General features: G+C 39.5%; 1 protein-coding gene across 1 annotated transcript in view; it reads left to right on the top strand.

Moving 5' to 3' along the window:
- The window catches only part of ATP10A (ATPase phospholipid transporting 10A (putative)), a 154590-nt gene extending 134500 nt beyond the window's left edge, over positions 1-20090 (top strand). Inside the window, exons 14-21 of the mRNA XM_014071760.2 lie at positions 505-826; positions 4097-4173; positions 4683-4808; positions 7955-8155; positions 15798-15878; positions 18050-18154; positions 18280-18467; positions 19199-20090. Of these exons, the coding sequence (XP_013927235.2) occupies positions 505-826; positions 4097-4173; positions 4683-4808; positions 7955-8155; positions 15798-15878; positions 18050-18154; positions 18280-18467; positions 19199-19901 (1803 nt within the window). The 3' untranslated portion in view covers positions 19902-20090. The remainder of the gene's footprint in view (positions 1-504; positions 827-4096; positions 4174-4682; positions 4809-7954; positions 8156-15797; positions 15879-18049; positions 18155-18279; positions 18468-19198) is intronic.
- Positions 20091-23658: the final 3568 nt, after the last annotated feature.

Here is a 23658-nt window from a genome sequence, read left to right as displayed (position 1 = left end):
GACTGTAAAGCATTGTGAAGCGGTATATAAGTCTTAAGTACTATTGCTATATCAACTTTCTTCACAATTTTCAGTTAGCACATCTAATATGGCCATGCTATTCAACATGTTTGTAGGATATAGAATTGGGAAAAGCAGTCCTAGAGTATTTTGTGTACATAAGCCCAAAGCCAACTGGGTGACCTAAGGGCAGTCAGTTTCTCTCAGATCTAGGAAGGAGGCAAAGACAAACCCACGTTTGAAAAACCTAACATCCATCTAGCTATCAATCTATCACACACATACACACATTGTACATACCACTTGTGAAACAATTTAAGAATTTCCACTAATGGAAAAAAAGAAGTAGTTCTGCTTTTCTTTGTGCTAGAAATTGTGTTAGTTAATTCTAATTTATAAATTACATTAATGTCTTCAACAAAATGAAAGCATAGTTTTAAAAACAGTGCTGCAGCCCTCCTGTCATTTACTTTCCTAATTGTTTTTGTTGTTTTTCTAATTTAGGAAATGTGTGCTGCGATGCTGGAACAACACTTGAATTGTGTAGAGTCTAAATTTCACAGTGAAACAATGGAGAACTTTCTTCAGAAAACAAAAGGAGAGTTTACCCCCTTCTCTGTGTCATCATCACTGAGCCAGCCCGGCCTGGGCTTAGTCATAGATGGGAAGACCCTGGCTTATGCTCTGGACAAAGGCCTGGAAGACAAATTTCTTTCATTAGCCAGAAGATGCCGCTCTGTGTTATGCTGCCGTTCTACTCCCATTCAAAAAGGGATGGTTGTAAAACTGATCAGAGATAAACTCAAGACAATGACTTTGGCCATAGGCAAGTATCCTGACTTAATGAGCATTGGTTTGCATAAGCATCAGGGCAAACATTCCCTTTTATTTGGATACGAGCCCTGTTTTTTATTCAAGCCAATATATTCATAAGTCTTATGCTTACATTGTTTGCATTTTGTTCTTTAGGTCATGTAAATGGATACCCTGCATGATTAGATTTTTAAATGTATTTGTAAAAAATATATTAATGTCTAATATAAGTTTCTGCACTGGTATAGGTTTTTTAATGTGATTTCTGAAGTTTGAATGTAATTATATTTCAAAGCCATTTGAAATGTGCAAAACATGAAAAAAATGGTGTGTTTACCGTGGTCAAGGGGATAGGGAAAAGATGACAGAGAGACACATAATTCTGAATTGTGAGGAGAAATGACCTTTATCAAATAATAACAGGTGTGTGAAACTAAACAGAGGAAATTAAATTGCACAGGACTGTTTTATTTGAATCCTCCATAGCTATTGACCGATTTGTTCTGAGGACACCATAGTTTAATGGTTAGAGGTGTGAACATCCTCATTTCTCTTTGTAGAAATTAAATTTTGGTATTATACCTCTGTGGCAGATGTCATAGTGTCATGGAAGGTATGGGCTTGCTAATTTGCTCACTGCTCAGGGACTGTACTAGCAGTAGAGAGCAGCTATAAAAGGAAGAAACTGGATACCTATGAGAGAAAGAAAGAGGTTGAAGAAGCCTCAAACCAGCAGCAGTTTATTTGTCTGCTGCTTTATGCTTTTTATAATGAAAAAAGCTTTTTATAACAAAAGACTGGTGCTCTATTTCTCTTTCAATGGATAATACCATGTACAACTGAAATGTGAAATCTTTTATCATGGCTAATAAGGTCTATGCTGTATTTCCCAGCTAAGCTCACTTGTTCTTGGAAATAGCTATCAAGAGAGAGAGAAAAGTATATGATGTAAATATCTCTTGAAGGACTATGCAATTTGTGCAAAGATAATAGTTATGTAAGCTTCATTCCCAGTAAGCATCTATCAGTTCACCATTAACTAAGGAAATCAGTGCTCAGGCTAAATCCAGATATTGTCATTGTCAGTTATCAGATTATTCCTGCAATGCAGCTGGTTGTGAAGAAGGGGCTTTATGAACTGAACTGAACTCTTTTCTTGCATCCAGTTCAGGTAGAGACAAAAGACTCTGCATGCACAATAAAAACACTGGAGTAAAATAGAAGCTGGATTGCTGTTGTCTTTGCTTTCTTCTCTCCCCCCCCTCCCCCTTCCTATTTGTGGATAGCAAAGAAAGGGAATGGATGCTTAACTTCAATAGACATCAACTTCTTACTCGTTTAACTTAGTTTCTAAGTGTTTGCATTCAAACTTTGGCTTCTTTGTAGATTTCTAATTGCAGCATCTCATGTCCTGCAGGTTACTGCTTGCATACCTTTGTAACTAGTCAAGTAGAAGAAAAATCCAAAACATTGCATTTCCTTGAGTTCATCTGCTATTTTATCATTCCAGCTCTGTGTTCAGAAGAAATACCGGTAATCCTCAGCTACAGGCTCACTTTTGGAATTGGAAAAAATAAGTTTATACCAAGCATTTGCATGATATAAACTTATGCTTGGTATACTCAGTACCCAATTTGTTCTAAGAAGGCATTATTTCCTTGTTAAATCTCAAGGGAAAGTAATGGATTATATTCAGATTTATTTGGATTTAGAGTGAAATAGACATTGTCAATCCTGACTAATTGTTTCATCAATTTCAAGTGTAGATAATCATTTGATTTTGGCATTGTTTTTCATGGAAAAAATGGAAAATTGTTCTTAGGTACATATGGACTGTTATTTGAACAGGAAGCAGGAATCTCAGTGTATAGTATAGCACTGAATATTTTTAAATGATTTCCCTTTCCCTATATGTAATTGTCATCTAACGCTGCCTTCCCACCATGATATCTCCAAATATGTTAGACTAAAATTCCCATAAAATTGTCATTCAAAAGTAATGTTGCCATAATTGGAAGAGAACTCTGGAATAGGTAGGAAAATGCATCTGGAGAGGTTCTGGTTGTGGGACAACTAGTTTAAAGTAATATTAAAGGATTACTAAAGAGGAATATATCATATCCTGGATATTTTTATGTAATATTTGTAGCAAATACAAAAACAGTCATTAGCAACAGCCATTAACAAAAGCTGCACTTTCACTTTATAAGCGGGGATCTGAAAATAATAGAAATGGATTTCTAAATGACAGTGACACTCCCTTTCAAATCTGACCTTTGCAGAGAGAGAGAGAAAGGCAGGGAAAATGACAGGTTTTCGACCATTTCCCCATGGAGAAATTATTTGGGGGTGGGGTGTAGAGTTTAGAGCTTTGCAGAGATCCGGATTCAGAAAGCAAGAGTATGTGCATGGTATCTGTCAGAAACACCTTAAATCAAATGCATCTTTTTCTTTGATGATAAACAAAGAAAACTAAGATGTTTAGCGAATATGCATTGTTTCATAACTATACTATAATGTCATGACCAGCATTTTAGAACAACAAGAAAAGACAGGACAGCTGATCTGACAATCTATTTCCAGTAAATCCTGAGGTAATTTATATGGGTTCTGAATGACTCTGAAAGGCCTTAGAAATTAGACTTCAGTGTTCCTGGCCACAATCGTAGGTATGAGGTACATCTTGAGAAGCATCCATTTTCTCTGTAACTGGGTAATTGGATACAATATTAATTGTAAGCATGCAAACAAACAAAAACAGCTTATCTGTGTCCTGTTCTGTAGGCTCAGCTTGTTTTGTTCCCAGAATTAAACTTGCTTCTTCTTCAAAGTAAATCCCAACTAAACTTGCAATATTTAGCATCACCTTTCTTACCAGCATTTAGAACATATATTTGTCATTTTTCATAAAAAAATATTTCTAATTGCCCAATCACTGTATGCAAATAAGGTTACCAAGGAATTTACTGTTTGGGTGTTGGTTCATTCATTCTCTCTTTTGAATGGATGACAATTTTGCTCTGAAGAGCAAGTGCAAACTGTATTTTATAAGTCATTTAATTACTATAAATTGTTTTAAGATGATTTAACTTGGCATGAATCCCATCTATATAAATGAGACAGATTAGGCTTTGAAATTATAGTTAGTCTAAATTGCAGACATTTCTTTCATGGATAGCTTATCCCTCTCACAATTCTCTTGATTGTCCTTTGTGTTGTTACCTGTCCTTAATAATCACTACTTCAGCTTATGACAAATAATATGTTTTCCATTTGTCACCAGGTGATGGGGCTAATGACGTCAGTATGATCCAAGTGGCTGATATTGGTGTAGGGATTTCTGGTCCAGAAGGCATGCAGGTAATTTATGTTTACTGACAAGTGCGGGGCAGAGTTAAGTCCATATGTTTCTGTATGTCTAAAAATACTCATCTTGTTTGTTAGCAGCAACAGGCTGATTGAAGCAGGCAATGCAAATTTCAGGGGTCTTACTTTCTGCTTCATGACTGATGAGACACACTTGTTAAAGTAATTTACTAATTTATCTAGTAATCTGTTTTTAGCAATCTCTTTTCTACACCAGTTACATTCATCTAGCTAATAAGAAAGCTCTTGCGCAGTGAATTTTTTCTCTTCTTTAACTCCAGATTCCTTTCTAGGTTCATGTAAAATTATCTCTTAATAGACAACATTGATAAGCAAGTTAAATGACATTTTCTCTTTTTATAAACACTATTGACTCTCATTTCTATCATTCTAAACAGTGATATCAGTGGTTTTCTAACTGCCATCTAAACTGTGATATGTCATTTCTATAGTTTAAAAAGCATTCATAAATAATGTCACTTTTAATCGTTCTTGCATTGAAGGCTGTGATGGCGAGTGACTTTGCAGTCCCAAAGTTCCGATATTTAGAGAAACTCCTTCTTGTGCATGGCCACTGGTGTTATTCCCGACTTGCCAACATGGTGCTCTATTTTTTCTACAAAAATGCAGTAAGTATAATAGTTTGTAGTGATCTTTGTTCCTATATCTTGTTCCTGGATTGCAACAAGCTGAAAAGCCTGCCTGTGATGCTCTCCCTTTGATCTCAATTAGTAATTACATAGTGCGTCTTCAGAACTTTAAATATTCAATATGCATTCCAGTCAAGACATCGAAGAAGAAAAAGAATTTGAAAGAGATTGCAATATCCTAGCATGAAAGGCAACCAAATCTAGATTATTTTGGTGCTCTGGAGTTTGTGCTAGTTTTCAGTAGCTGCCTAAAACAAATTCACATTGGTGGCTCTGAACTAGAACTTCCTATAACATCCAGACCTCAAATGGCTAAGAGATGTTAACAACGTATCTACAGTGAACAATTGTCCCATATTGATAGAACACCATTCTTCTTAAAGTTATAGGATAGTTTTCTGGGTATGTAAAATGGTTTAATTATTAAACTCGTAAATTTTCAGCTGAGATGAATGATATGTTGAATGCAGCTGAGATGAGTGCCAGGTAAAAATCATACCCATGCAACAAGTTTGTTCCTTAAGGAGAGTGTGACCTTTTCCGAATGGACATGTATCTCATATCCAAATTACTGTTCTACTGTTCTGTTGCTTAGACTACGCTTCAGTAAACCATTCTTATTAGTCCAATAATAACTTTATTCATGGGGAATACTGTAATCCTTCCTGTTACAATCATATTTATGAAACTAGAAGGGGAAAGAGGCTTAGGCAAGAAAATAGAAGTTAAAGTAATGGGATCCATCTGATTTGTTCCATAAGATGCAAGAACCTGTAAGTCTAAAAGAAGACATTCTCTGTACTCCTGGTAAAGTTAGTCCTTTATAGTTCCTGTGGTGATTAGTGGCTAATAATGTATGTAAGTTTCTTTCAACAATATTTCACTTTCTTTTAGAACTTTTTCCAATATAATGTTATAAGCAAAGGAACTGGTGTTTTTTTAAGTGACATCAGTATTCATTAAAGAAAAGAGAAAGGTGGTTCAGGTTAGAAACCAATGCCATATAAGTCAGGAGTTTTATTTTAACTGCTTTAGTAACAGAATCTTGGAAGTCTAATTGTGCTTCCCCGCTCCCTTTATCTCTGCAAAAACTAGAGTCTTTTCTGAGACATTTTTCAAGTTACAGTTCTGCCCAAGATTAGGGTTTCCTTTTATCTGACTGTAGCCTGGTAGTGACACTTTCTCCTATCCATCAAGGCCATTTTCTTGGGAGGGAAGAAAGGAAGGAAGGAAGGAAGGAAGGAAGGAAGGAAGGAAGGAAGGAAGGAAGGAAGGAAGGAAGGAAGGAAGTTCATAAATGTTAGAGAAAGAATGTGGCAGAAGATTAGGATCTTGTGATGAAAAGTGGAAAACAATTGAATTGGGAAACAAAGCCAGGAGAAGGGGTAAAAGGTAACATGGAGGAAGGAACCAGTGATACATAAGTAGAGGTTGCAGCAAGTCAGAGTTGTAGATGTTGTAGTACAGGGCTGTCAAACTCCCAGCACATGGGCTGGATGCATCACACGCTGCCCACGCCCATGTCTAGTTTATTGAAGGGGGGGGGGGAGTCCCGATATGTCACATGACGCCACTGTAACGACATGAATTTGACACCCCTGCTATAGTAGATACTCTAATTTCAAGTGCCCCATTCCATATCATTCTAAGGAACAAATGCTATAATTACTTATCCCTTGTTTTAAAAGTTTTTGGCCTGGCAGTGCTTGTTAAAATGCAGATGGCTGGCATTTACAAGAATAGCAGACCCTGCTGGGTGACAGGGAATCACATGCAGAAAAAACAAAATGTGTAAATTTGATCACAAGAATAAAATGTGCAATTTAGGAATACTTTATGGAGCACGTTTGACAGATTTCAACTTTAAAGGATCCACTGTATTATTTTTAACTCTCCAATCAGCCAGAATTTATCAGACTGCATTTGAAAGTAATATCAACTTCAAAATGGGGCTTTGCAACAACAAAACCAGACTTAATTTCCTCCAGCAAAATCGGAAGGATATACTGGAATGACCCAACTGCAAATGAATACAAATATATTTTATAATCTTATAATCATATGAAACTAACCATGCACCAGGAAAATGCAACAATTAAAAAAAAAACCTGAGTCAAAAACAAGCCTTTCAAGAGCTATAAGATATGCATGGCTGCTTTGTAGTTAGGATGGCTTTTTTGATCCTCATAATCTATTAGTCATTCAGTTTATCTGTGTGAGTACTTATTATGAAATGACCACAGATCTATACATTTCAAACTACCTTGCATGTAAACATGGATACATCACAAAATGCTGTGTGATGAGTGTGAAGAGAGAAATCCTTGTTCCCAAGCCAATTTGATCCAGTCAAAACCAAAACTGCCTTCTTTTCCTATAGTATAAAATCTAATGCATAACATCATCAGAAAAGTGGACCAATTTGATATGAGGCTTTCGTTTGCCCTGCATCAAGTAAAAATAGTTAATATAAATGATGTTACAAAATCTTCAGATAAGCAGAATAAAACATCAGATAAATTTAGAAACCTAGAGGAAAAAGAAGTAAATGAAAGATACTCCAAAATCATCCTAGTAGTTACTAAAGCTCATTCTAATGGTCTAGAACAGGGGTGGGGAATGATGGCCCTTTTATGACTTGTGGATTTCAGTTCCCAGAATTCCTGAGCCAGCCATGGGAGTTGAAGTCCACAAGCCATAAAGGGGTCATTGTTCTCACCTCTGGTCTAGTGGACATTTCAAAATCAGTGTCCATAGAGATGGAATCCCTCAAATAATAAGGAAGCCCGAGTAAGGATTTAGGTTGAGAGCTGACAAATAAGTCAAGATCGGAACGCCTTTAACATTGTAGCCTTCAAGCCAATTAACAATCAATCAACAACTGTGGAAAGAAAAGTCATAAAATGGGGCAAAATTCACATAACAAATGTCTCACTTTGCAACAGAAAGTTTGGGCTCAGTTGTGGTCATAAGTCAAGGACTACCTGTAATAGGATTTGTGTTGAGTCAGATAAAGAACTAGAACTAGACTTATTAAATTCAATATTTATCCTATTACAATGTTATACATAAACCTGCTCCTTGCAAATATTAAAGATTCATGTTTTGCTCTTTTTCTTTTAAAGATGTTTGTCGCCCTTCTTTTCTGGTACCAGTTTTACTGTGGATTTTCAGGGTCATCAATGATTGATCAGTGGTACCTGATCTTCTTTAACTTATTGTTCTCATCTCTTCCTCAATTGATTGTTGGAGTTCTTGATAAAGATGTACCTGCAGAGACATTAATTGCTATGCCTCAGCTCTACACAAGTGGCCAGAAGATGGAGGTAAAAATGTGTTCATTTCTGCATTTTTTCAGGTCCTAAAATGTCACATGAAGCTCACTCTTGTTGTTGTTGTTGTTTAATTTTAGCAAAACCACTAAAGACTCGGGATTCTCGAAAAGGATAACATTAAGGCCCATCTAAAATTCCCCTGCAATGTATAATGATATATCATGCAATATAATTGTTATTTATTTATGTACAATATTTATATAGCCACTCATCTTATCACAAACTCTGGGTGCCTCCCAATAAAAAATAACACAAAACCATATTAAAGCTATTAAAACCAAAGGCATAAAAACAAAATCTAGTGCCAAATCAGATTCTGATGTGTAGTCACCAGGGAGGTGCAGTCAGGGGAGGCAGGGGAGGCAGAGCCTCACCAGTGTCATCATGAAAAGAAAAAAAATGTAAAAGGAAAAAGGCAAGAGCTGAGGTCAGGCTGAGCTAGTTGCTGCCAGAGTCATCGTGGATGACTCTGCTTAACTGTTTAAAAAAGCCTCTAAAAAGCACCCTCTACAGGAGGAGGCAGGAGAATGACGTGCCTCATCTAATCTGACTTTAGGTGTTTTATGATCACTCGAGCAGAGTTAAGCAAGGGTTAAAAACTTAAAATTTCTGACGTAGGTGAGGCACATTGTTCTCCTGCCTCCTCCTGTAGAGGGTGCTTTTTTAGAGGCTTTTTTAAACAGTTAAGCAGAGTCATCCACGGTAACTCTGGCAGCAACTAGCTCAGCCTGACCTCAGCTCTTGCCTTTTTCCTTTTACATTTTTTTTTCTTTTCATGATGACAGGCAAGAGCAGAGTTGAAAATTGAATTGAATTGAATTTATTGCACTTATATGCCGCCCTTTTCCCCGAAGGGGACTCAGGGCGGCTCACAATCCAAATCAGGGAAGGGGATACAGATAAGGGATAAAAAAGACCAACAAAACAATACACAATTTAAAGGCATACAACAACCATACCATTCGAGAAGGGGGGCAAAAGCTCTTTAGCCCCAGGCCTGTCGGAACAGCCAGGTTTTAAGGGCTTTGCGGAAGGCCTGGAGGGTGGTGAGGGTTCAAATCTCCACAGGGAGCTCATTCCAGAGGGTCGGAGCAGCCACAGAGAAGGCTCTCCTCCGGGTAGTCGCCAGCCGGCATTGGCTGGCGGATGGAATTCGGAGGAGGCCTAATCTGTGGGATCTAATCGGTCTATTGGAGGTAATTGGCAGCAGGCGGTCTCTCAAGTACCCAGGTCCAATACCATTAAGGGCTTTATAAGTGACGACTAGCGCCTTGAAGCGTATCCAAAGACCAATGGGCAGCCAGTGCAGCTCGCGGAGGATAGGTGTTACGTGGGTGAACCGAGGTGCACCCACGATCGCTCGCGCGGCTGCATTCTGGACAAGCTGAAGTCTCCGAATGCTCTTCAAGGGCTGCCCCATGTAGAGCACGTTGCAGTAGTAATCCTCTCTGAAACAGCTGGAAAAGGTACGTGTGGGTCAGAGGGAGGGGGAGGAATTCAAACTTCATCCTCAAGTGTAGATCCCTCCCCAAGTGTAGTTTGATTGCAGGCAGAGCCACGTTGCCTTTTCAAACACACACACACACAACTGGATAAAACTATATAAGCCCAGCTTCACTGATTACAAGTTTGAAAAGGCAACGTGGCTCCGCCTGCAATCAAAGGCTCGGATTGGCTCCCCTCCAGCTTCTCTGCCTCTTCTCTCACCCCAGCCTGCAAGCAGGAGGTGAGTGGGTGGGTGGGCTTTATTGCATTTCAGGCATTTCCCACCCAGACAGCAGGCTGCATTTGCAATGGTGGAGGTGTTTGGGGAAGGCAGCAGGGGAATGGGGGTGGGGTATGGCAGAGGAGCTGCTTTCAAGTATATCCAATCCAACTTCTGTGTTTGTGTTTGTTTGAGAGAGAGTGAGTGAGAGAGGGAGGGGGGTAGGAGAGATAGTCCAATCCAACTTCTGTGTGTGTGTGTGTGTCTGTTTGAGAGATGGGGGAGAGAGGGAGCAAGGAGGAGGAGGGAGAAGAAAAAGAATGAAGGAAACTTTTTTGCAAAGGAGAAAAACAAATGCGGTCGCTTTAAGTCGGAACTGAACATGCCTGGCTGTGGAATTCTGGGAGTTGAAGTCCACAAGTCTAAAAAAAATTGAAACCCACCATTGTGTCAGTGCCTCACCAGCCATAAACCTCACCGCACGTCACTGGTAGTCACCTTACCTTATTCCTGTACTTAGGGGAAATGCCAAGTCTTTAGTGCTTTATGGAAGGCTAGTAGGACAGTAGCACATGGAATTACATACACAAAGACTTCAGGGGGAAAGATATTCCATAGGGCAGAGACTACCATGGAAAAGGCACTTCCTAGTTCCCATCAGATAACAATCTTTTAAGAAAGGAACTAGAAGCATACTCACACTATCTAGCCAGGTAGGATGGATAGATTACCTTAGGGAAAGACAGCCCTGAAAATAATCTGGCCCTGTGCCATGTAGGGCTTTACAGATGATGAGCAGTACCTTGAATTGCACTCTGAAAGAAACTGGAGCTCAGGCCACAGAGTTGCTAAATGGGGCACCTAAACCTAGGGCCCCTATCACCGTGTGTATTTCTGCATTCTGGACTAGTTGAAGTTTTCAGATAGTCTTCAAGAGCAGGTCTAGGTAGAGGACATTGCAGTAATTCCTTGCCATCCAGATCCTTACAAATTCTAAGCACTTGGCCAACCCTGTCCAGCTAGAAGTGGAGATATATATCATATTTTTCGGAGTATAAGACACACCGGAGTATAAGATGCACCAAGGTTGTGAAGAAGGAATTTTTTTAAAAAAAGTAGGTAAGTATGTAGGTAGGTAGGTAGGTAGGTAGGTGGATAGAGAGGGAGAGAAAGATAGAGAAATACAGTAGGTAGGTAGGTAGGGAGAGAGAGAGGGAGGGAGGGAAGGTAGGTAGGTAGGTAGGTAGATAAAGGGAGAGAAAGAGAGAGAGAAATACAGTAGATAGGTAGGGAGAGAGGATTAGGATTAGGATTTATTTCATTTATATGCTGCCCTTTTCCCCGAAGGGGACTCAGGGCGGCTCACAACTCAGTCAAGGGAAAGGAGGTACAAACAGGGGATAAAAAAGACAAACAAACAATAAACAATTTAAAACACACAACAGCCATACCATTCGAGAAGGGGGGGGGGCAGAAGTTATTTAGCTTCAGGCCTGGCGGAATAGCCAGGTTTTAAGGGCTTTGCGGAAGGCCTGGAGGGTGGTGAGGGTTCGAATCTCCACAGGGAGTTCGTTCCAGAGGGTCGGAGCAGCCACAGAGAAGGCTCTCCTCTGGGTAGTCGCCAGTCGGCATTGGCTGGTAGATGGAATTCAGAGGAGGCCTAGTCTGTGGGATCTCCAAGGTCTATTGGAGGTAATTGGCAGCAGGCGGTCTCTCAAGTACCCAGGTCCAATACCATGAAGGGCTTTATAAGTGACGACTAGCGCCTTGAAGCGTATCCGAAGACCAATAGGCAGCCAGTGCAGCTCGCGGAGGATAGGTGTTACGAGGGTGAACCGAGGTGCACCCACGATCACTTGCGCGGCTGCATTCTGGACAAGCTGAAGTCTCCGAATGCTCTTCAAGGGCTGCCCCATGTAGAGCACGTTGCAGTAGTCCAGTCTAGAGGTCACAAGGGCACGAGTGACTGTTGTGAGGGCCTCCCGGTTCAGGTAGGGACGCAACTGGTGCACCAGGCGAACCTGGGCAAATGCCCCCCTGGTCACAGCTGACAGATGGTGTTCGAAAGTCAGCTGTGGGTCCAGGAGGACTCCCAAATTGCGAACCCTGTCTAAGGGGCGTACTATTTGACCCCCCAGCCTGAGAGATGGAAAACTTGGCCAATTAGTAGGAGGGTAACACACCAGCCACTCGGTCTTATCCGGATTGAGTACAAGCTTGTTAACCCCCATCCAGACCCTAACAGCCTCGAGGCACTGGCACATCACGTCAACTGCTTCACTGAGTTGGCACGGGGCGGACAGATACAACTGTGTATCGTCCGCTTACTGATGGTATTTTATCCCGTGCCGTTGAATGATCTCACCCAGCGGCTTCATGTAGATATTAAACAGGAGGGGGGAGAGGACTGAACCCTGCGGCACCCCACAATTCAGGGGCCTAGGGGTCGATCTCTGCCCTCCAACCAACACCGACTGCGACCTGTCTGAGAGGTAAGAGGAGAACCACCGTAAAACAGTGCCTCCCACCCCCACCTCCTGCAGTCGTCGCAGAAGGATACCATGGTCGATGGTATCGAAGGCCGTTGAGAGGTCAAGGAGCACTAGGACGGAGGCATGACCTCCATCCCTGGCTCTCCAGAGATCATCGATCAGCGCGACCAAAGCGGTTTCCGTGCTGTAGCCAGGCCTAAATCCCGACTGGAAGGGATCTAGATAATCGGTTTCCTCCAAAGACTGCCGGAGCTGAAAGGCCACCACTTTCTCAACAACCTTCCCCACAAAGGGGAGGTTGGAGACTGGATGATAGTTGTTTAAAACGGCTGGATCCAAAGATGGCTTCTTCAGGAGGGGTCTCACCACCGCCGCCTTTAAAGCGGGGGGAAAGAACCCCTCCCGAAGGGAGGCGGTAACAACCGCCTGGATCCAGCCCCGTGTCACCTCCCTGCTGTTAGCAACCAGCCAGGAGGGGCACGGGTCCAGCACACATGTGGAGGCACTTACGGCTCCCATGGCCTTGTCCACGTCCTCAGGGGTAACAGCTTGAAAATCAATCCAGTGATGTCCATCCAGATTCTCCCTGGTGCCTCGGCTGGTTCTGCGCAATTGGAGTCCAGGTCCGTCCAAAGCCAAGCAACTTTATCCGTGAGGAATTGGACGTAGTCCTCAGCTCTGCCTTGCAAAGGGTCGCCCGTATCCCTCCTGTTTAGGAGGGAACGGGTTATCCTGAACAAGGCAGCTGGGCGCGACTCAGCGGAAGCTATCAGAGAGGCAATGTGTGTTCTTTTAGTCGTCCTAATTGCCCGGAGGTAGGCTCTGATGCTGGATGTTAAAAGCGCTCGGTCTGACTCAGACTTACTGGATCTCCATCGTTGCTCTAGGCGTCTCTTACGGCGCTTCATCTCCCAGAGTTCCTCAGTAAACCAAGGAGCCCTCCTGGATCCACTGCCTCGGATCGGCCGTAAAGGCGCAATCCGGTTAAGAGCCTCTGCCGCTGCTGAACTCCAGAGAGAGTAGGTAGGTAGGTAAGTAGGTAGGTAGGGAGGGAGAGGGAGAGGGTAGGGAGGGAGAGAGAGAAAGTAAGTAGGTAGGTAGATGTTTCCATCTGTATTTATCCATGTGCTGGATAAATAAAGGAAATCACTGACAATCTGCAGCACCTAAGACTTTGTTTCTGCTGGCACAGCACTTGATCAATGTAATTCTCATCAATCAGTTAAAGAGCTGTCCAAAAGGGGGAAAAAAAGTTTTTGCATTCTGCAAACCTCCCCAAAATGGCCCGTTTTTCACAAAAACCGCCCCCTTTTTTTTTCAAAAAAAAATGCATGCATACCTTATGGAGGCTTATAGGGTGCTGTGGGGGGGGGGGGGGGCAAAAAATGGCCCGTTTTTTTTTTCCTTATTTCTGCCCTCCCCAGTCCCCAGGAGCTCTCTGGAAACCTCCATAAGTGTATGTACAACCATTTTGGTGAAGGGGGCGGGGCTTTGGGAGGCAAAAAATGATGTATTTGATGTATAAGATGCATCCAGATTTTCAGCCTCTTTTTTGAGGATAAAAGGTGCGTCTTATACTCCAAAAATAAGGTAATTAAGTATCAGCAACATACTGGTGATATGAGATCTGATACTGATGGATGACCTCCCCTGGAAGTTTCATGTAATGTTGAAAAGCTCAAGCCCTTGGGCATCTCACATTGAAGGGACCTAAGATTCAACCTCTCCACTACCAACACCAATTGGAACTGGCCACAGAGGAAAGTGGGCGACTATTATAACAGTGCTTATAAATACTAGCATCCAAAGCCAGTCCAGAAGGATATCATGATTGGTGGCATTGACAGCCACTGAGAGCTGTCAATCCCAGGAGGGCTGCCAGTTGGCTAACTGAAGATGCAACTAGGGTAGAGAAGTAATGCAAACCTTGTTCAAATTAAGCATGCATATGTATCAGTAAAGAATTTGGGCATTATATTACCATTAGGCATACCAACATTCTAACTTTTAGCAGGTAGCCAAAAAGTAAAATAATTCTACAGGGTAGAAAAGAATTCCTACCCTCTTCTTCCCAGGACTGTATATTTTGACAGCAGAATACAGTGAAGCTTGAGGCCGGAATACATTTCTAGATTTTCACATTGGAAATAGATGATAATACCAAACAATGAATTATGCATGTGCTCTTATTCTGCGCAGATAGCTAAATGATTTCACAAGAAAATAAGAATTTTCCAAGTCCCTGAGTAGTTACTAAAAATGTTGCCCAAAATTGCCAGAAAGAGGCCTTTGGAAAGATTCAGATGGCCTTGATCCTGTCATCATTTAGAAATACTTTGACCTGGGTCAGGATGGTATGTGACCCCTCTTTAATATGTTTGATGTGAGTTGCCTCCAAGGAGATGTGTTTTAATAATTTCTGTTATGTTTTGTGTTTCTATCCCTCACTGTTAAATGGCACAAATAGCTGGATGATAAAATCAGTTCTGTATGGAAAAAAAAATTATTGAGAGGCATATGGCTACTGCTACTAGGGATATAATGTATAATCACCATAATTAAAAAAATGATCCATTAAATCCATAATGTTTAATTGCACTTTATATTTATTGAAATCAACAGAAGCTAGACCCTAACTCCTTTGCCTGCCTGAACTAAATGCAGCTAACTCATTTGGATCTAATATCTTTGTCATATTAATGTCACTCTCAGTCACATTCAGGAATCCAGATACTTCGCAGATCACTTCAGAGTTTGACCTGTAATGTCTTGTCAGGACTGAAGTGGGGTTGTAATGTCCCTGGTACAGGAGATGGATAATCCTTTTCCTTTTTCATGACAGACTGGCTTAGAAAAATAAAGAAAGAAATCTGAGCTGCTTCCACAAAAAATGGCAATTGCCTTATACACAAACTAAGCCTATCTAATATTTCTGAGCCAGTCATTCCAAACCTATTTATCCTGTTCAAATGTCTTTGATCCTCCAAATAATCCCTGACTTACTGTTCCAGCTCTTTAATATCAGCTCTATTACTATCCCAGGTAGGAGGGCAGCATGTCCTGAGTATGAGCCTCAGGAAAAATAGGCTGATCAGGTGGCCTTTAGAACATTTATTTTTAGTCAGGACCTTCAGTAGCCCTTGGCAGGATAGGAGAGGAGAGGAAGAGGAGGCTAAATGTGTGGTCCACTGAACTATGTTTGAAAGGGAAGGGTTTTTGGAAAATGTTGGACTGGGTTGGAGCAGGTCAAATTGCCAAATAGTTTAGTTGGGAATGCTTCTTTGGCTCAGAATATTATTTGTATTAAAGCAGTTTTTCTAGATGAAATCCCTACATGAACTCTTTTGCTTCTTCTAATCACTAAGCTTTTTTTTGCTTTTTGAACAAGAAATGGTTCGTTAGAGGTAAAGCTCTCACTCTGCCTCCCCCACTACAGGAGTACCAGCCGCATATGTTTTGGATGAACATGATTGATGCTCTCTATCAAAGCTTGGTTTGTTTCTTCACCCCTTACTTTGTAAGTTATCAGTGGTAAACATGCTCCAATCCTTCCGTTCTTGAATCATGGGGGAAAGAAGCCAGGCGTGGCAAATGTATTGCAAGTGAAACAAAGTGTGCTGGGAGGGTCAGTTTGGTATTTATGACTTGGATTATTGAAGCTGTGGAGGCAAAAAGACATTCAGATTTATGGGTTATTGATACAGATAACCCAAATCGCTGCTACGATTTGGGTTATCTGTATCAATAAGGACCATAAGGGAGATAAAGACCAGCAATTGGAAAATGGCTTTATGTGCACATCCAATGAATATAGGAGAAACGCTGGCAGAGCTGGGGCCACAAGTATGTGTGCCATCAGTTTAGCATCATTGTGTTCCCTCAAGTATTCCAAGTCCACCCCCCCACCCGCAAATTCCGTTGACCCTTACCTGGTACCAGTTTAGTGTTGAACTTTAATTGATCAGATTCCTGTGCATAGGCTTGAATAAATCTTCTATACTGCAACTTTATGAATAGTCCTGATTTTTTTTGCATCTGACAGTAAAACTTGTATATACCCTGCACCTTTCAGCAAAGATCCAAATGTCATATAGCTAGAACAGGAAGAGATGGTGTCAGGAACAAAAACTATGAAATATTACCCCAATTATCAGTTTTTTCCAGGAATAAGAAAATTTTTCCAACAATTTTCAAGAGTGGGATTAGCAGTGGGCATATCATCGCCTTCTTTTTTTCCTAATGTTGTTTGAGAGAAGCAGTGGGGAGTTGGCAGTCAGGTCATTTTGCCTCACACAGCATCATTTATTGAAATCATAAGAAAATTATTGCTATTATCAAGGATAATAATTGCTTGGAGAGTAATTGGAAAGACTTCTACAAACTTTTTTCTAGAGTGATGAGACAGAAAGAACAAAAATATCAGTAATTTTCTCAGCATTTGTTTCTAACTATAACAATTTTATTATGATAGTCATAGTAATTAGTATATTCCAAATTAGGGTCTAAACAATTATATCTTACTAAGTGGAATGCAGCCATGGTATTAATTATCTTAGAACATAGAATATTAGAGTTGGAAGGGACCTTGGAGATCTTCTAATCCAAATCTCTGTTTTATCAGTAGATCCTATAGCATTTCAGATAAATGATTGTCCAGTCTCTTTTTGAAAGCCTCCAATAATGCACTCCCAATTTCTGAAGGCAAATTGTTCCATTGCTCTGACTGTTAGGATATTTCTCTTTAGTTTTAGGTTGCTTTTCTCTTTAGTTAGTTTCAATCCATTGTTTCTCATCTTGCCTTTTGGTGCTTTGGAAAATAGTTTGACCCTCTCATCTTTGTAGAAGCCCCTCAAATATTGGAACACTGCTATTATGTCACCTTATTTTCCTTAGACTAAACCTACCTAATTCCTGTGACAGTTCTTTGTGTGTTTTAATCTCCAGCCCACTAAATCTTCTTTTTTCTTTTTTTTGCTTTTCTCTGCACTCTTTCCAGAGGTTCAACATCTTTTCTTATATTGTGGTGATCAGAACTGGATGCAGTATTCCAAGTTTGGTCTTACTAAGGTTTTGTAAAGTGATACTAGAATTTCATGTTCTATCCCTGTATTGATGCAGCCTAGGATTGTATTGGCTTTTTTGGCTATTGCCATATACTGTTGGCTATTTAAGTAATTATATTTAAGTAATTGTCCTCTAGCACTCCAAGATCCTTCTCACAATTACTGGCATTAAGCCAAGTTTCACCTAGCCTGTACCTATACTGTTGATTTTCTTACCTAAGTATAAAATCTTACTTTTGTCTAGGTTGAATTTCATTCTGTTAGATAAGGCCCAGTGTTCAAGTCTGTCAAGATTTTCCAAGCATGTATTCTCTGACACAATTTTTGAGTCAGAGGAGCCAATATTTCTGCTCTAATCATAGCTGGACTAATTCAAATGGTACATTTTGTAGGTTCATATTACAGATGCTTTTTGTTGGACCATAAAAATGTCAAATGCATATGGAACAAATGTCTTTGGAAGCATATGATAAACTTTTGAGTTTAGACTCAAAAGGTATATGCATTACTCTGTCTAACATGCAGATTATTCCTAAAGTTTTATAGTTACTGGACTTTGGATTATGGGTTAATATTCAGGTTTTATATTGTCAAAAATGCGTAATTCTCATTTAACTTTGTTTAGATATATTATGATTCAGACGTGGATATATTTTTATGGGGAACTCCTATCACCACAGCAGCTCTCTTTACCATAATACTCCATTTGGCTATAGAAACCAAAACCTGGGTAAGTTACCTTCAAAAGTGTGACCTAGAATTTTACACTCTGCCACTCAAGCTGTGGTTCTGAACACACAATGCCAGTATGGTACAGAATTGGAAAATAATTTTGAATATGTTTTTTTTTTCCAGACCTGGCTACATTTGTCATCGTGCAGCTTCAGCATTGCTTTATTCTTCATTGTGGCACTCATTTATAATATTTCTTGCCCAATATGCTATCCTCCATCAAATCCCTACTGGACTATGGAGAAGCTGATGGGAGAACCAGTGTTTTATCTGACTTGTCTTATTTCACCTGTTGTGGCTTTGCTTCCCAGGTACATCTCTTTTTTTTCTTGTGGGCATCACTTAGAGAGTTAACTTTACAGCCTTTTTTCTTTTCTACATATTGTTTGAGAGCAATATTCCTATGGAGGGAGAATGTGCATATGCTGCAATAATCAGAATGTAGAGGTGACAAAGCCAAATAAATCAGTGACTTTATTTTTCCTGCCACTGGCCATAATAAATATGGAAAGTGAACATCAAGTAAAGCACAGCAAAAAGATATGCTGACAAGTGAAAGTCTCCTTGTACAGCCTCATTACAGGACTTATCTAGAGATCCAGGGGAGTTACCAGCAGAAGAGAGCAGTGAATTTACAGTCCATTCCCATGAATCTGGACCATAATTTTCTAACACACTGAGAGGGTAAGACCAAAATTAATTGGAGACTCTCATTCTTTTTGAGTAAGGAAAATGACCTTGATGAAGATATTCAGAGACCTGAGGAACTTGAAACATTTTTTAAGTCCAGAACAACAACTTAATATTTGGAAGTAGTTTAGACAGATCCCTCCCCAGTTCACTGAAATTTAAGAAGCAGAAGAAGTACAGTGGAATTGAACTTGAAAAATGTTATTGTTATAACCAAGTTTAATAAAGCCTTCAGGTAGAGTTGATTCCTTAGGCTGCTGTACCTAATGGCACTGACAGCTATCATCCCTGTTATATTATTCAGGTTTAAATTGATGCATTCATCTTTAATTCTTTCACTTCTCTCCATCAGATTTCTGTACAGAATACTTCAAGGCACACTTTTTCCAACCCAGCTTCAACTTGGACGCCAGTTGTCCAGACTGCCTCCAGGCTCCCACAACCAGCTTTTAAACAAGTGGGCCACCAAAAGGGACACCAATTCCCAAATTTATCAAAATACTGGTTATTTTCCCGAAAGCCCATATTTCATTACTAGTGACTTTTCAAGGACCTGTAACCACAACAACCCAACAGAATTATCTCCACAAAAAGAGGAGTTATCTCAGATGCCAAAACCAGGATGTTCAATGGATTTAAATACTATTGTTTCTCCTCTTGGTGCGCAATTGTGTGATGAAAATGGACATCTTTCAGTAGTTGATGATAATGATGAACTATCTTTTCAAAATTTTCAGAAAAGTGCTCTTGATCTAGAGCCAACTTTGATGAATGTTGATGACACAGTACAATGGAGTTCAAGAGTAGATGAATCAGATTTCAGCTTGTTCAACTGGTTTTCATCAACTATGTTGTTCAAGAGCATCAGAAGTGATCTGCCATCGTTTTCAGGCAGTTTACGGAACAGAAGGCACGATAGTATGACTTTGTGTAGCTGTCATTCTCAGGATTTCAAAGGCTTGACAGAGCAGAACTCATCCTGTTTTCAGGAACAGGCAAAAACTTCTTCAGGGGACTGCTTGAAAACGGAATCTCTTGAAACAACCATTTTATGACATTGGCATTGCAGAACAGATATTTTTTATTTGCACAAAAAGGCTAGTGTGTTCTTTTTCTAAGGATGAAAAGGGCATTCAAGGTACATAGTTTTATTATAGAAGAAAATCTAAACAAGTATGTTGAAAATAAAAACTGTATACAAATAAAGATATATATATATATATATATATATATATATATATATATATATATATATATATATATATATATATATATGTTTTTATTTGTGCTGATAAATAAATAAAGGAAGACTAGTATAGATCTATTTCAAGCTATTTAGCTCTCATCAGCTAGCCATATCCTTACTGGGATTCGAACCTGTGACTTTAAGTATATATATATATATATATATATATATATATATATATATATATATATATATATATATATACATACATATATATACACGTACATATATGTATGTATTTATTTTTCATCTCATTTTGTACAAAAGCAATAATTTTATTTGTAATGGTAGTTCTTGACTTACAACAGTTTGTTTAGTGACTCTCAAAGTTACAATGGGATTGAAAAAAGTGACTTATGACTATTTTTCACACTTATGACCCTTGCAGCATTCCTGTGGCATGTAATTATAATTTTGATGTTTGGCAACTGGTTCACATTTATGACAGTTGCAGTGTCCTGAGGTCATGTGAATGGCTTTTGAGACCTTCTGACAAACAGAGTCAAACGGAGAACCCAAATTCACTTAACAACTGTGATACTAACTCAACTGCAATGATTTACTTAACAACTATGGTTAGAAAGGTCGTAAAATGAGGCAAAATTCACTTAACCAGTGTCTCACTTAGCAACATAAATTGGGGGCCCAATTTGGTCATAAGTCAAAGAGTACCTGCATTGGTCCTTTCATGATCTCATGAACTAGGTCACAACCATTGGATCAATTTTGATTAAATTGGGGAGATTAAATCAAATGCCACACTGATTTGATAAAGACAGTGCTTGTTAGATTTATCCAAGTGAAGGGAGTTGGGAAGGGGGAAGAAAAGTATGCACTGAGGCCAGTTGCTGAGACATTTTAATGTTAGTGAACTGCTTTCAGTGAAATAAGTAATATCATGTTTGGGAAATGGTGAGAAAATGTTTGTGACCTGTTCAGAAAATAATGGTGAGAAAATGTCACATAGAATGTTTGGGTCTAGAATTGATGGGCAACAATGGCTGCTTTATGACCTGTGGACTTTGCAAGCCCACAAGGCCTAAAAGGGCCATAGTTGCTCACCTCGGTCTAGAATGAGAAGAAGACTATATTTCACACTATCAAAAGAGATTACGTTTGGATGGGATTGCAACATCTCTTCAACCTTGGCTGTAACTCCCAAAGCCCTTCTAAAATTTGCTACTAAACTACAATTAATAATGCAATAGAAAATGAAAGATTAATTACATATGAAGTTTTATTAATTAATTTATACTAGTATAATATATTAATTAATTTATACTGGCATAATATCTTTATTGTGGTCACTGGAAAGCTTTTCTGTAATTTTTATAAAAAGGATGCTGAACTCAGATTTAGATGAGCCACAGTGGTGCAGTGGTTAGAGCAAAGGTGGGTTGCTTCCGTTTAGCAAAACCCGTAGTGGTTTAGCAAAACCCGTAGTGGTGGGGGCGGGAGGCTCTGCCCACCCGCCCAGATGCTTCTGCAAAACTCACGTGCAGTGTTGTGTGCACGCGAGTATGAGCAAACCAGTAGTAAACTGGTTAGTAACCCACCACTGGGTTAGAGTGCAGTACTGCAGGCTACTTCTGCTAACTGCCGGCTGCATGCAATTTGGCAGTTCTCACCAGGCTCAAGGTTGACTCAGCCTTCCATCCTTCTGAGGTGGGTAAAATGAGGACCCAAATTGTTGGGGGCAATATGCTAACTCTGTAAAGTAAACATGTGGGTTTGTTTATCACTCTGAGCATGGACCAGTGAAATGTAACAGAAAGACAACAATATGAAACGACATAGAAAGCATGAAAAATGTATATTACTGCTTTATTTGTATTTATATTTTGCATATTGATGTATTTATATTTTGTATATCCTAAAATTTTATGTTTCCCCATGTAAAGAAATTATAGCTGAAAGAAATTTTGCAACTCTCCCGGAATTTGAGTTCTGGTCCAATAATAAAAAGCAACTGAGAACATCTTCAAAGTGAAACTTCTATTATTAAACAGAGTTATGTGACAGGATGAAAGTTGCTATAAAAAGGACATCAAAGGAATACATGGCCTAGTGCTCCAAATTCCTCCATATCACAAGACAGTTTACTCTGTAAAAAGGGTATTGTATTTTTAGTCCTTCCTTCTAATAATTGTATCACTGATTAGCCCATTAAAGTGTGCTGAGAAAAAGCTCAAATATGCTCTGGGCAATAACGTAGAAATCACTGGTTAAGGATAAAATTGTCACTCTGGCTCTTGGTGATACCCATGACCAGGGGACTTTATATAGGAAGCTGCACTGGCAGAGATCATTCTCAATTTTGGTTTTCCAGGAAGAGAAAAACTTATCAAGAATATTTGTGGCAGCCTAGGAGTTGGAAAAGTAAAGTTTGAGTCAGACATAGAGGAACGTTGGTTACTCTAAATTCTAGCAGGATCAACCAAGTTTCTAGGTGGAGGGCTGGAGAAGAGGAATAGATTATATTTAAGGGCTTTAAATTATTATATGCAGACAGCTGAGAATTATGCAATGTGTAAGAGATGGATTTGGCTTTAAAGAGTTTGTGGCTGCAGGTATGTCCTCGCCTTCTTTATTTTGAAAAAAAAAAGTCCAGTAGGTGGCTTTAAGACTACAATATTCCTGGCTTGGTCAGAAATAAATGTAATTTGTTCATCACAGATTTCAGAGGATTGGAATACTATGCAAAAATATTTAAAGGATGAAATCTGGTCTACATTATAGTGGCTTTTCTGCCACTGAAGCTTGTAATATATATGTTCCTTTGAGAAAATCATAGCTGTAGATTCCTGTACCTATAGATTTCTTCCAAGGCCAGATTGGATTAAGGAAAAATGATTTTACAAAGTAGCACAGACAACTCTCTATTGTGGTTGTTTTGCAGAAGGTGGTGCTTAGGTGCAGGTGGTGATTACTGAGTTAACATGAATACTGAAATGGAAAGAGATGGGAACACAGTCCGCTTCACACTTCTTTGAATTGAGATATCAGGAGAATGATAGCTGCTGTCATGTTGCAAATGTATTTTCATGTAACATCCTAATTGAGTAAAATCACCTCTGGTTTATGGATGAATGAAAATGCTTCCATCAGATTCTTTCTCTAGGAGATGATAGGACTTTCGGTATGACCCAGATAGAGACAACCACATTGGAGAACACAGATCTGGAGAGTACAGAGAGAGTATAACATTACCAAATTCTTATTACTTTCTGTTCCAGTATAGCCCTCTTTCATTCAGTCATTAACCTTTATATTATGATATACTTTAGCCCTCACTGGGTGTATTTATTCAATCAGGTCTTCAGTTGGGTGAACAAAATCTAACCATATAAATTTTTGGCTGTTCATTCCAGTAGCCTGCTGAAGTCATTATCATCAAAGGTATGACTAGGCGATGGTATATCCTTTCTCTCTTTTAAGTCTCCCAAGGAGCTTTTTTAAATTATCAAAACCATTTATTGTTTTGTCAAAATAACAAATATGTAAGATTAATATTTAAATAATAACAAATACAGAGGGAGAGAGAGAGAGGGAGACAGAGAGATGCC

Source organism: Thamnophis sirtalis, unplaced genomic scaffold (genome assembly GCF_051295495.1).
Source record: "Thamnophis sirtalis isolate CommonGarterSnake01/CBP01778 unplaced genomic scaffold, rThaSir2_p1.2 scaffold_12, whole genome shotgun sequence".
NCBI classification, from domain to species: Eukaryota; Metazoa; Chordata; class Lepidosauria; order Squamata; family Natricidae; genus Thamnophis; species Thamnophis sirtalis.
The sequence above is the reverse complement of the archived record's forward strand: the minus strand, read 5'-3'. Positions and strand labels throughout refer to the sequence as shown.